Below are 11,514 nucleotides of genomic sequence, written 5' to 3'. Positions count from 1 at the left end.
TTGCTGAATAGCTTAAACATTGCCTCAGAAATGACGCAAGTGTTCTTTGTGTGATTGGCCAACTCATCTTCTATAGTTTCCTTCTTATGCTCGAGCACTGCCTACTCCTACTCGAAGGTGCAGGTGAGTTCTTCTCGTGCCACCTTCTCCTGTTCGTAGGAGGCAGTTAGCTCTTCTTACTTTGCCATCTCGTGCTCAAGGGATGTAACATATTCAAGCACCTGCCCTCACTCCCTTTCGAGGGTGGCCTCAAGGTCGAGCCTTCTCCATTTCTCCTCTTCCTGACTAGATTCCAAAGCACACCGTTGTTTCTTCTCCCCTTCGAGGGCATCGTCAGAGGCACGCCATTTTTTCTTTTCCTGCTCGAGGGCACCCTCTGAGGCAAGCCGTGCTTGATGCTCCTCCTCTAGTGTAGCTCGAAGGGCCTTAACCTCCTATTCGGCATAGTAGCACCTAGACCTAGATTAGTCAAGCTGAGCCACCATGTGGCTAATGACTGCTCGAGCGCTTTGCATAAGAACCAAACCATATTAGCATAGAAGAAACAACACTAAAACGCAAAAACATGCAAAGTTACACCTTCGTTTGCGCCATGAAAAGATGGTCAATCAGATCACCAGGGGCATAGTGCGCCGCATTTGTCTCGGACGCAATTGTTTCCAGCGACTCACCGAGCATGATAAGATCCTGTCGGGTAGACGGCCTCGCAAAGAGGTCGCTGTAGTCAAAACCTTCATAATCGGAGGTGCTACCACTCGGTTGAGGGATCCTTGGAGTCCCCATCAATAATTTACCCTTCTCCAAGCCTAGTTTCAATGGAGAGGCATAGTGTGGAGAGGCATTCTCTGATGAACAAATATAATGTAGCATAAGACATAATATACAAATTAGATAAACATGTAAGAAAGGTACCTGAAGTATTCTCTTAACTCGTGTTCCAACGGGTATCATCGCCACAGTCAAAAAATGCTTCGGGACCCACGGCAGAGCCTTCGGGGTCTGAAGTAGAGCTATGAGGGGCAAGAAACAAAATATCAAGAAGAGGCAAGGAACGCCTTACCCGAAGGGTATGTGTAGCAGCAAGGAGAGGGCTAACAGAAGAACAAGAACACAGTGGGGTGAACAAAAAGAATTACCACAAGGGGAGGGGTAACCTATATATATACATCCCACACATACGACATATCAGAACGTGGCAGGCATCATGATACATGGGGCCCACATAGCTCATGTCACATCTGCATGATGAGAGAATTACGGGACATGGGGGCGACACGTGGTGAACAAATATGAAACAACCAAATTGGTCGCCATAACAGCCTCGAGAGCACCAACACCATCATACAGCGCCATAATGGCATACGATGCATGCGCTGAGGCACCTGGGCTCCCATGTGAAATCGCAACAGTTGCCACTTAACCCAAGCAACATATGATTTTTCACACCCTAAAACCGACCCAATCCATCGCATATAAATACAAAACTTACAGCCATGAACCTCACACAACTCCATGCCCAGGTAGCATTCCCGCCTGCCATCTAGCCAGTGACGCCAAAGACTTAGTGAAGCCCCCAACAAGATAGTCATGTAGTGGGCAAAACTTTCATGGCCAGCCCTTCATGCCATCACCGACTGCTTCGAGGAGCCAAAGGACTTTGTGTCCTTCAGGGCGGTTTGCTCCGGGTGGCGCAACAACATCCATCGCAAAGAGCACTCACAATTCGCCCCCTAGGTCCTCTGGACAGACAAAGTCCATGAGTCAAGCGAGTTGTCATTCTATTCGTTGGCCAATGAGCGAACTTTTGTCGTGCAAGTCCCTTCGTTCATAGGGCGCAGAACGCGAGTCAGGATCTTCGAGGGGAGCTAGTGGGACAGGGTTCGACTATGATCATGACTTTGTCAGAGTCATAAACGCATTGTCCGGACAAGTGTTTATGCTACCCCAGCTCCCAAAATAGGCCCACTATCAAAACCTGAAGGGTTTCTTCATAAGTCCAAAGCCGAGGGCCGAAGCAGAAAAAATCATTGTCATCTATGCATACCGCAACCGCTATCTCACATCTGGAGAGCACTTCGAGGAAGCATCATGATGGCAAGTCGGTACCATGGATGGCTAGACATTTGAGCCGGTGGAGGAGCTAGGGGCACACATATAGCCCGAAGGGGGAGAAACTACCCGAATCATTCAAATGGGAGGCCACATAATCCTCGTCTGAAGCGACACACTCTGGGCTCCACCACCAGATGGTATCCGGAGGACTTCACCCCCGAAGGCGTTACATAGCTTCGAGGGCAACAACGGGTGCTAGAACCTCACAGGTCGTGTAAACTGGATCGCGACCCAGAGCTCCATGAGAAGATCATACTAGCGAGCTAGGATGACACATGGTACATCCTCGCAGGGGAGAGGGACCTTGTAGGCCTTCTCAAAGGATGCATTCATTTCATCAGATGGCCTGAGGCTGCGGTAGTGCCCAATATTACATCTGGCACTAGGACATTGCAGCGAATGTCCCAACCATCAGCCAGGCCGTCCCTGCAACACATCAATGGCCATTGGGCACTTGGTCATTCCAAGTTTGGAGTAGGTTGCCTTGCCAAAGGAGGAGAAGCATTTACCCTTCATGCAATGTATAGATATGTTGTATAGGTTGCGCAGGGTCTATATTTTGAATACTATTAGCAAGTAATCTAAAGGTTGACACCATCGTACAATGAATGTGTTTTGTTTTGTTTTCACCGCATGATAGCGGAGAGCTACACCCTTATTTATTATATATACATAGATTTTTCATGTCCTATATTCTATAACAGGTTAATTGTCATTTTTGGGAATTGACTTTGGCCAGTCGAAGGGGGGACTAAGGCGATGGTACCCCCCCCCCCCCCCCCACTGTCTAAACATTTTCGGCTTTAGACCCCCAAAGTTAGAACCAAAATCGTGAAGGGGCCACTGTTGGGGAATGGTACCGCGTGGGCCCCCATTCGTTGACTTTAGCCACGATGGTCAATTCAAAAAAAAATAATAGAGAGGCTAACGTCAAGGTAGGGATAATTCTATTTATGCTCTGCAGGAGTTAGGCTCGAGAAGGCATAGTAAAGCCTAAGAAATGAAGCTCAGAGGTGAATCCCAAACCTCGAAGAGTGCAACGAAGCCCTGAGGTCGAAGGGGTGCGACGAAGCCCGAAGCTCGAAGGGTCCAGTAAAGCCCTGAGGCCGAAAGAGGGTGGCGCAAGGACCTTCGATGACAGAGCGAAGGCTAATCTAAAGAGGAACTACAAATAGTTGGAACCCGATAATGAAATAGCTGAGGGGAGGTCGCTAGTAACCTGGAACGAATGGTCCAGTGCGGGTCTCCTAAGACACGCGTTGAGATTTGACTGCTTAGGGCAATGTAGATAGACAATGCCCATTATATCCCTGCGATATTCCAAAATATTTTCTAGTGTTAGCCAGAATATTCATGTGGATAAGAGATATTCCAGAATAACGACGGAAGTGGTTGAGGTACGCCTATAAATGCCCCTACTCACCTAATATAAAGGGATGAAATTAATAATTATTACATCAACAGTTACTACACTGTTTATTGTGTTGCGATCACGATCACAACACATTTCTTTAGGCACAATTAGGGATTTTCAGACTAGCAATAAGCTGAGCACGTTGAACGGGCGAGACTTTGTGGGTCCCGGATGCCAGCGAATTTAATATCCGGAGAAACGAAGGTCTTGCCTATTCAACGGCCGAGAACTTGATCTCGCCCAATGGGCGAGACTTCATCTCGCTCGTACAATGGGCGACATATTTGTATCGCCCACCTCCCGGGCAACATATTCGATTTAATTCAATTACAAAATATATGTATAATTAGTTTTTGTAATATAGATTTTGTATTCAGTAATTTGAAAAGTATTGCACATTCATTCAGCGAAAAATGATAGCTGTGCATACAGTTATCCAAACGGTTCATTCTATCCTTAATTTTAGTTGGATGTCATTTTGTCGATATTTCTTTATTTAGTTGGTGTAAAAGTATGTGAATTTTTTTATGAAGTGACTTTATGAGAATACAAAATCTAATTTGTTGAACAATAGTAGTTATGAAGCACAAATATCATATAAGCTGGCACAGAGTTTATATATGCTGATAAACATTACATGGGACATGAGGTTTTCATCGCTGCACGAATGGACTTTAACCATAAATAGATGACAACAAATGTTGGCATATACGGTACGCCTAAAGACTAACCTAATAGCGTACCGTTGCTAAACCTAACATACCTTAAGGAATAAAAATAGGACGGATACAATAGATGCTCTCTGTTGAGTGCACCTAGGATATTTTCCCCTTCTCAGGGCATCGGATCCCTTCGTCTTAGCGCGATGGGCCCTCTTCCGTTTCCTTTCACTCTCTGCTTTGCGTGCTTCAGTCGCGGCGTGCTCCTCCGCTGCCTTCCTTATACGCTCCTTCTCCTGACGTTTCAGCCGTAGTTGCTCCTGTTGTTGCTCGTACTCCCAGCATTCGTAAGCTTCCCCCCTCCATCGCATCTCCATGTCAACCCACCACTTCTTGTGTTTATTTTTCTCAATGTACAGCCATTCCATGAAGTCACAGATAGGTGGAGGAGACTGGACAAATGAAACAAGAGGGGAGATTAGTAAGACAATTCATGAAACCGTATGTAAAGTGGCACATGAGTGATCTATGTCACTATACCGGTTGTACAGGTAGTTAGCACATATGAAGAAGCGTCTGTCATATGTGTAGGAGATGTCCTGAGACTCGCGAAGCCTATAAAGATCACCAAAGAAACACATCGACGGTTTGACCCCCTATGGGATGAAAATCCTCCAATACTTCTTAGGTGGGTTTAGTGGAGGTGAGAAAGACATTAGATAGGCTTGGCCATTTTTTATTATCTCTTTATGGTTAAGGTTCATTCACGCAACGACGAAAAGACCCATGTCTCATGTAATATTTATCAGCGTATGTAAATTTCATGTCGGGTTATATAATTTTTGTGCTTCATAACTATTATTATTCGATAAATTAGATTTTGTATTCTCACAAAGTCACTTCATAAAAAAATCACACATTTTTACACCAACTAAATAAAGAAAAATCGACAAAATGACATGCAACTAAAATTAAGGATAGAATGTACCGTTTGGACAACTGTATGCACACTTACCATTTTTCGCCAAACGAATGTGTAATATTTTTACAGAATACAAAATCTATATTAAAAAACTAATTATATATATTGTAATTTAATTGAATTGAATATGTAGCCCGAGAGGTGGGCGATACAAATATGTCGCCTGTTGTACGGACGAGACGAAGGTCTCGCCCGTTCAATGGGCGAGATCAAGTGGGGACAAGACCTTCCTCTCTCCGGTTATTAAATTCGCTGATAGCCGGGACCTATAAAGTCTCGCCCGTTGAATGGGCGAGTCCTTGTTCTCGCCCGTTGAATGGGTAACAGTAAGGTAGAACTTATGATTTTTTAAACGGGCATGTAATTTTAAAATATTTGAAATATATATATATATATATATATATATATATATATATATATAACAATTCTGATTTGGATGGCGCCTCCAGCGAAGGATGGCCTCGACCTAAAGCCTGGCCATTCGACAGCCCATTTCTCATAAAGAATCTTGGGGTGACTAAGGCTCCGTTTGGTTGCAAGAATCGATTCCAAACAAGGCAATCGTGGACCGTTTCTCGGTCAGAATGGACCGTTTCTCGCTTTTCTACTATACATGAGAAACAGCATGAGGCCAGTTTTGCTAGAGAAATGGGTGCAAATTCCTACTTTGCCCCCTCACGACCAGCGGAGGAGAAACGGCCTGACGCTGTCGGAGCCTGGATTCGCCACCCCTGACATCAGATTTGGGCAGGTCCGTCGCTATATCGCTGCCGAAGCCCAGATCTGCAACCCACGACGTCATATTTGGGCGGAACTGTCTCCCTGACGCTGCTCCGAGTCACCGGAGCCTGTATTCGCCGCCCACCAACACCGCCACAACCTCCTCCCCGCCTTCATCGCCTCCATCTTGACCGTGCTATGTGCCTATTGAGCTGAGTCCTCCACCCCTCTCCCTTTCTATAAGCCACCATCGTTAACCCTATACACATCACCGTCGATCTATCATGCCACCGCCGCCTTGAGTCACTCAGTGTGTGAGAGAGATAGAGTGGGGAGAGGACTAGAGAGTGGGCTGGGGTGAGAGATAATAGCTATTCGGTTTATTGTAAATCAATATTCGGTTTATTTTAGGAAAAGTGAAATAGAATTACTATTACACCATTAAATACTCACTAGAAAAAAAACATAAAAATTAAGACAAGGGTAAATTAAGACATCATCATCCTCTTTTTCAAGAAACCGAATACAACCAGCTAGCTAAATAATCTTTAGAGGTGATTCTAATTCACCCTATAAACGTTTTTAAAGAGAATCTAGAAATAAAACGTTTTTAGAGAATCTGGATACACACCAAATGAGTCATGAGTTCTTCTGCAGCACTGCACTGTGTATTAGCTCCCAAGCACCTTTCATTCCCAAGCCTTGACGCGGTGCCTAGACCTGACTGGAGAAGTCGCTCACTAGGCCGCTAGATTTGTCCTGATGCTGGCCACTATCGGCGTCCTTTCCCTCGCCAACGGGAACACGTTGCCGTCTCGTCATCAAGAAAATGGTGTACGGCCCGTCGAGCGCTGGTAGGGAGTAGGGAATAAGGGGCTATTTGGTTCTTGCCTCTAAAAAGCTAAGCTAAAATTTGGTCACATCTAGAAAAATAGCTTTCGCTTGACTTTGGCTACACTTTGAAAATTTTAGCTAGCCAAATTTTTTTATAGCAAAACTAAGCGATATTTTGATATCCAAAATGACCGCTCCAATTTTTGATCGGCCAAAATTTTAATTTAATCTCAAACAAAATACTACTTATTACAACTAAAATTTAATATAACTTCAGTTTTGATATGATCAAATTTTGGCTCGGCTTTCTTGGGTGAGGACCAACTGACCCAGTGACTCAGGCAAGCTACGCTCTACTTCTTTTTTTTCTTCCAGATTATTTCAACTTCTCCCATTTATTTGAAGCGTAATGACCAAATTGAGATGATGATTAGCTGATTTCTGAACTTTTGTCGTTGTAAATTGTCCAGGATCGTGTTGGATTCTTGATGCTAATTAAAAATCTGTACACATTAGTAACCACCAACGCATTGGATAGCTACACGTACTTGCGCTGAAACGGATGGTGACACCTTGGTCAACTTTATTTTCCCAAGACGGGCACGAAGTCGTTCATTTTTTCCACGGCGATGTCCTGATAGCCCCCTTCCTCGCGCCTCGGGAATTTCGAGCCCTCTCGGTGCCCTGCCTGAGCCCTATTTCAGCAAGGCACGTCGCTCGCCCCTCCATACAGTGCAAGGCTGCGTTCAGCGTCGTCCATCGGCACGGTCAGTCGCCCACACCCCTGGACCCCCGGCGCGCGCGCGTACGTGCATGCCTGAGCGGCGCAGGCTGACCGTTCCATGTATGGCACGGCGTAGGGTGGTGGCACCGATAATTGTTCTCCCCAGCTGAAGGCAGAGCGTGGACAAGTGGAAGGCCTCGGCGCGCACCAGTTGTTGACACCCTCGTGCACCCTAACATGCATGCATGTGCCGTTCGCAGGGTCCCCGGCCGTTCTGCAGATGCGTGCTTCGGTCAGCCAGCACTCCGCCTTCGCTTCTGCGGGATTAGAGGGCGCGAAGCCTTACGTGCCGTGACGGGATCGAGCAGGGCAACCTGGCTGGCTGCATGCACAGATCCATGTCATCATATCATTGGACGCTCATTTTCTTCTCATCCTCATGGGAAGATGATGTTATACAATAGGTGTTAGGTGGGACTAATGTGCTAACATTATACACACTCCTAGTACGATAGAATCTCCCGGCTACACGTTGCAAGTTGACTAGGCAATGCCAATAATAGGCTAGCAACGGGCTGGTAGATGAACTAAACAACAACACCGCACCCACATGCCTCTGCCACCCCTGTTCCCATCCCAACAAAACGCCGTAAAGCCAAGCTGCCCCAGCCGGCAGGTCCTTGCGCCTTTCCCGCACCCGGCGCGCAGATATATAAGCGCGAGCGCGCACGGCACACATGGTCACACCAGCACCGCCCTGTCCACCCAGAGAGACGCGCCAGTACGGCAGATTTGCTAACTCGTTAGCCATCGATCTGGAGCTAGCCCTGGCCATATGGACCACCACGTCCAAGCCTTAGAGGAGGATGGAGGGATGCAGCAGCTGGTGCGCGAGCGCGGCCGGCGCATCAAGGCGGCCGCGGAGCTCGGCCTGGCGCGCTCGTCGCGCGGCCGGGAGTGGGGCCGCGCGCTGGGCCGGCACGTCCTCGTGCCCCGGAAGGATCTCTCCAAGGCGTTGCCCGCCACGCTGGAGAAGGCGAAGTCGTTGGAGCAGCGAGGCGACGAGGAAGAGGAAGAGGAGGAGGTAGTGGACGAGAAGGTGGCACTGCTGCGCCACCTGGTGCCAGGCGGCGAGGAGATGCCGGTGGAGGGGCTGCTGGAGGAGACGGCCGACTACATCGCCGCGCTCAAGGCGCAGGTCGGCGTCATGCGCGCGCTCGCTTGCCTGCTGTCCGGCTCCGGCCTCGACGTGCCGCTGGAGAAGGCGGCTGTTCTCGCCACGCCGGAGAAGTCTCAGTGAGATCAAGTCATCTCTAGGCTCTGGCCTGGGCTTTAGCTAGTTTGGGCTCTGTCATCTTCGGTTCCTCTTTTGCGTCGTAAAGGAGCAACACCTGCTTGGGCTTTAGGTAGATTCATGAAACTAAATTTCTTGTAACGTTTTTTTAAGGGGGCTGATGAGAAAGGACAAATAGATGAGCGAGTACGCTCATCCTAGCAAACTAGGCAGATAGAATATGACGATCCGAGTATGTGGCTCGTGTAAATATGCGTCATAGGAGTATTTTTTTCATTGTCGATGTTTTCGAGATACTTTTTCTATGTGCAGGTGAGCGGCGTGATTGTAGCTGCGATGCGATCACGGGTCTATAGTTTGCGATGATATGATCTTTTTTGTTGAGGTAGCTGAAGTGTTATGGTTGTTGCAGCTTCAAAGCTACTCGGCCAATAGAGTTGCGTCACGTCGTGACTGTTGTTCCTTAAAGAGAAGGTAGGTCGCTAGGATTTCGCTTCGATCACGATTTCGGTTGTAAATAGGATTTCCGGCCTTCTCTGAAAGACGGGTCCGTTTGTTTTTTCTTGGGATAACGCATACATCAAGCGACTGGAAACGTGATTTCTACAGTTGACGGCCCACCCTTGGATCTCGATCAGACCAAAAGAAGAAAGCAGGCCCAGCAATGGCCAGCATGCACCAGCAGAAGAGTGGCACTGGTGTAGTGGTGTGTATGACGCGCGCCCGTGCGCCGCGGCTTACCCATTCCGCACATTCATTCACAAATTCACAAATGCACACCATGAATCAAGTATTAAAAGGGTTGGACTACGCCGCATCCACTTGTTTCCCAAGCTTCTATAGAATTTTTTTTCCCAATTTTCAACAAAAAAACCTCCAATACGAATCCTCATTTGTCCACTGCTTAAGCTTCATAGTAGCAGCTAGTAATAGCCTTCCTATTACCTGTTTTAGAGGAATTAGCATCAGCCATTTGTCTCGTTCCGGACTCTTCTTTTCGACGCATGATGATCAAGCACGCAGCACGAACCAAAAATGGGGGATTTCTTGCTTGTTTATGTGCAGCCCAAGAATTAAGTAATCTACCACGTTAGTTTATTCGTCAGCAAATATCTCGTACAGATACTGGATTGGCTATTTATTTATTTTTCTAGAATACCTGGAGAGCTACGTATCTTTGCTGCATTAAGAAGGAGAATGTGTTCACTACATAAACGGTTACAACGTGATACGTTTTAATTTGTCGACTGCCAGAAATTACCACGCTAGATTATACAAAGAAGGATGAACCTAAGGGCAGACGTGCACAAGCATACATAGCCTTCTAGAGGTCTATATCGGCTCTTAATCGACCAAGGTGTTTGGCGCCTGACAAGATATTGGGTGGTCTAGTTCGTCGATCTTCTGGGCTCCTCCGTGTTGCGATGAACACGTACGACACGACGCTCCAGATATTTGCAACCCTTTCCGCGATCACACCTGTCGAGGAGGGGCCACAGGGACCAACCAGACCACAATGTCCACCGCTCCAAAGCGAGCCCTTGTCCCGTGCTGAAGCGTCGCTGTCCCACTCCCATCGAATCACCACGTGCACCGCATGTCACGCAACCCATCATCCATCGAGACCACGCGATGGTTGACGGTAAAATTAAAAAAATAGATAATATATGGGATCGTATTTGTAAATTTATTATTTATATTTGGTATCTTGTTTATCAAAAATTCCATTTCGATATACGAGACATCGAAAAAGGTGGGTCCAACTATTTTCGTCATCTGAGGTGCCGAATACAGCACTGTGCATCGTATTCGTTACCTGAGCTACTGAAAACGGCTTGACACCTCAAGTGCCGAATACTCTAAAGAGTGTCATATTCGGTACCTCATGTACTGAATATATGCCAATAGTTTTGTCACCGCTCCTACGTGTTGTTGTCCGCTTCATGCTCATTAGGTTATACAACAGCTCTGGCTAATATCTGTTCATGTGTCGGTAGCAGCGTGTTGTTACTGTAAATTTATTTCAACATTAGTAGTTATGAAGCATAATTATCATATAACTCGGCACAGAGTTTACATACGCTGATAAGTATTACATGAGACAAGGAGTTTTTTAACGCTGCACGAATGGACCCTAACCATAAAGAGATGATAATAACAAATATTAACATGTACAAACATTAACATGTATGGTACGTCTAAAGACTAACTTAATAGCATGTTTTAGTGAATAAAAATAGACTAGGTTATAATAGATGTTCCTCAAAGTATCGGGGCCCTCCGCCTTAGCGTGATGGATCCTCTCTCGCTTCCTTTCCCTCTCTTCTTTGCGAGCTTCAGCTGTGGCGCGCTCCTATGCTGTCTTCCTCATGTGCTCCTCCTCCTGACGCTTGAGACGTAGTTCCTCCTACTGTTGTTCGTACTCCCGGCATTCGTACGCTTCCCTCCTTCACCGCATGCTCATATCGATCCACCGCTTCTGATACTCATTTTGCTTCATGGCCAACCATTCTATGAAGTCGCAGATAGGTAGAGACTGATAAAATGAAATAAGATGGGAGATTAGTAAGACAATGCATGAAACCGTATGGAAAGTTTCACATGAGTGAACTATATCACTATACTAGTGGGTACTCATACGGTCTATATCGAGGTTTATCGTACTGGTAGTTGGTACACATGAAAAAGAGTAGGTCATAGATGTAGGGGATGTCCTGATACTCGTGAAACCTACACGGGTTAACACAGAAGCATAACGGTTGTTTGACCCCTAGA

The 11,514-nt window shown here is 46.6% G+C and overlaps 1 protein-coding gene across 1 annotated transcript; it reads left to right on the top strand.

The window, feature by feature from the left end:
- Nucleotides 1-8,124: 8,124 nt before the first annotated feature.
- On the top strand, nt 8,125-9,127 carry LOC133888839 (transcription factor IBH1-like). The gene has a single exon (XM_062329216.1). The coding sequence runs from the start codon at nt 8,281-8,283 to the stop codon at nt 8,743-8,745; it is 465 nt and encodes a 154-aa protein (XP_062185200.1). The 5' UTR covers nt 8,125-8,280; the 3' UTR covers nt 8,746-9,127.
- The last annotated feature ends 2,387 nt before the right edge of the window (nt 9,128-11,514 follow it).

Source organism: Phragmites australis, chromosome 1 (genome assembly GCF_958298935.1).
Source record: "Phragmites australis chromosome 1, lpPhrAust1.1, whole genome shotgun sequence".
Taxonomy (NCBI): domain Eukaryota; kingdom Viridiplantae; phylum Streptophyta; class Magnoliopsida; order Poales; family Poaceae; genus Phragmites; species Phragmites australis.
This window is presented reverse-complemented; position numbering and strand designations above follow the sequence as displayed.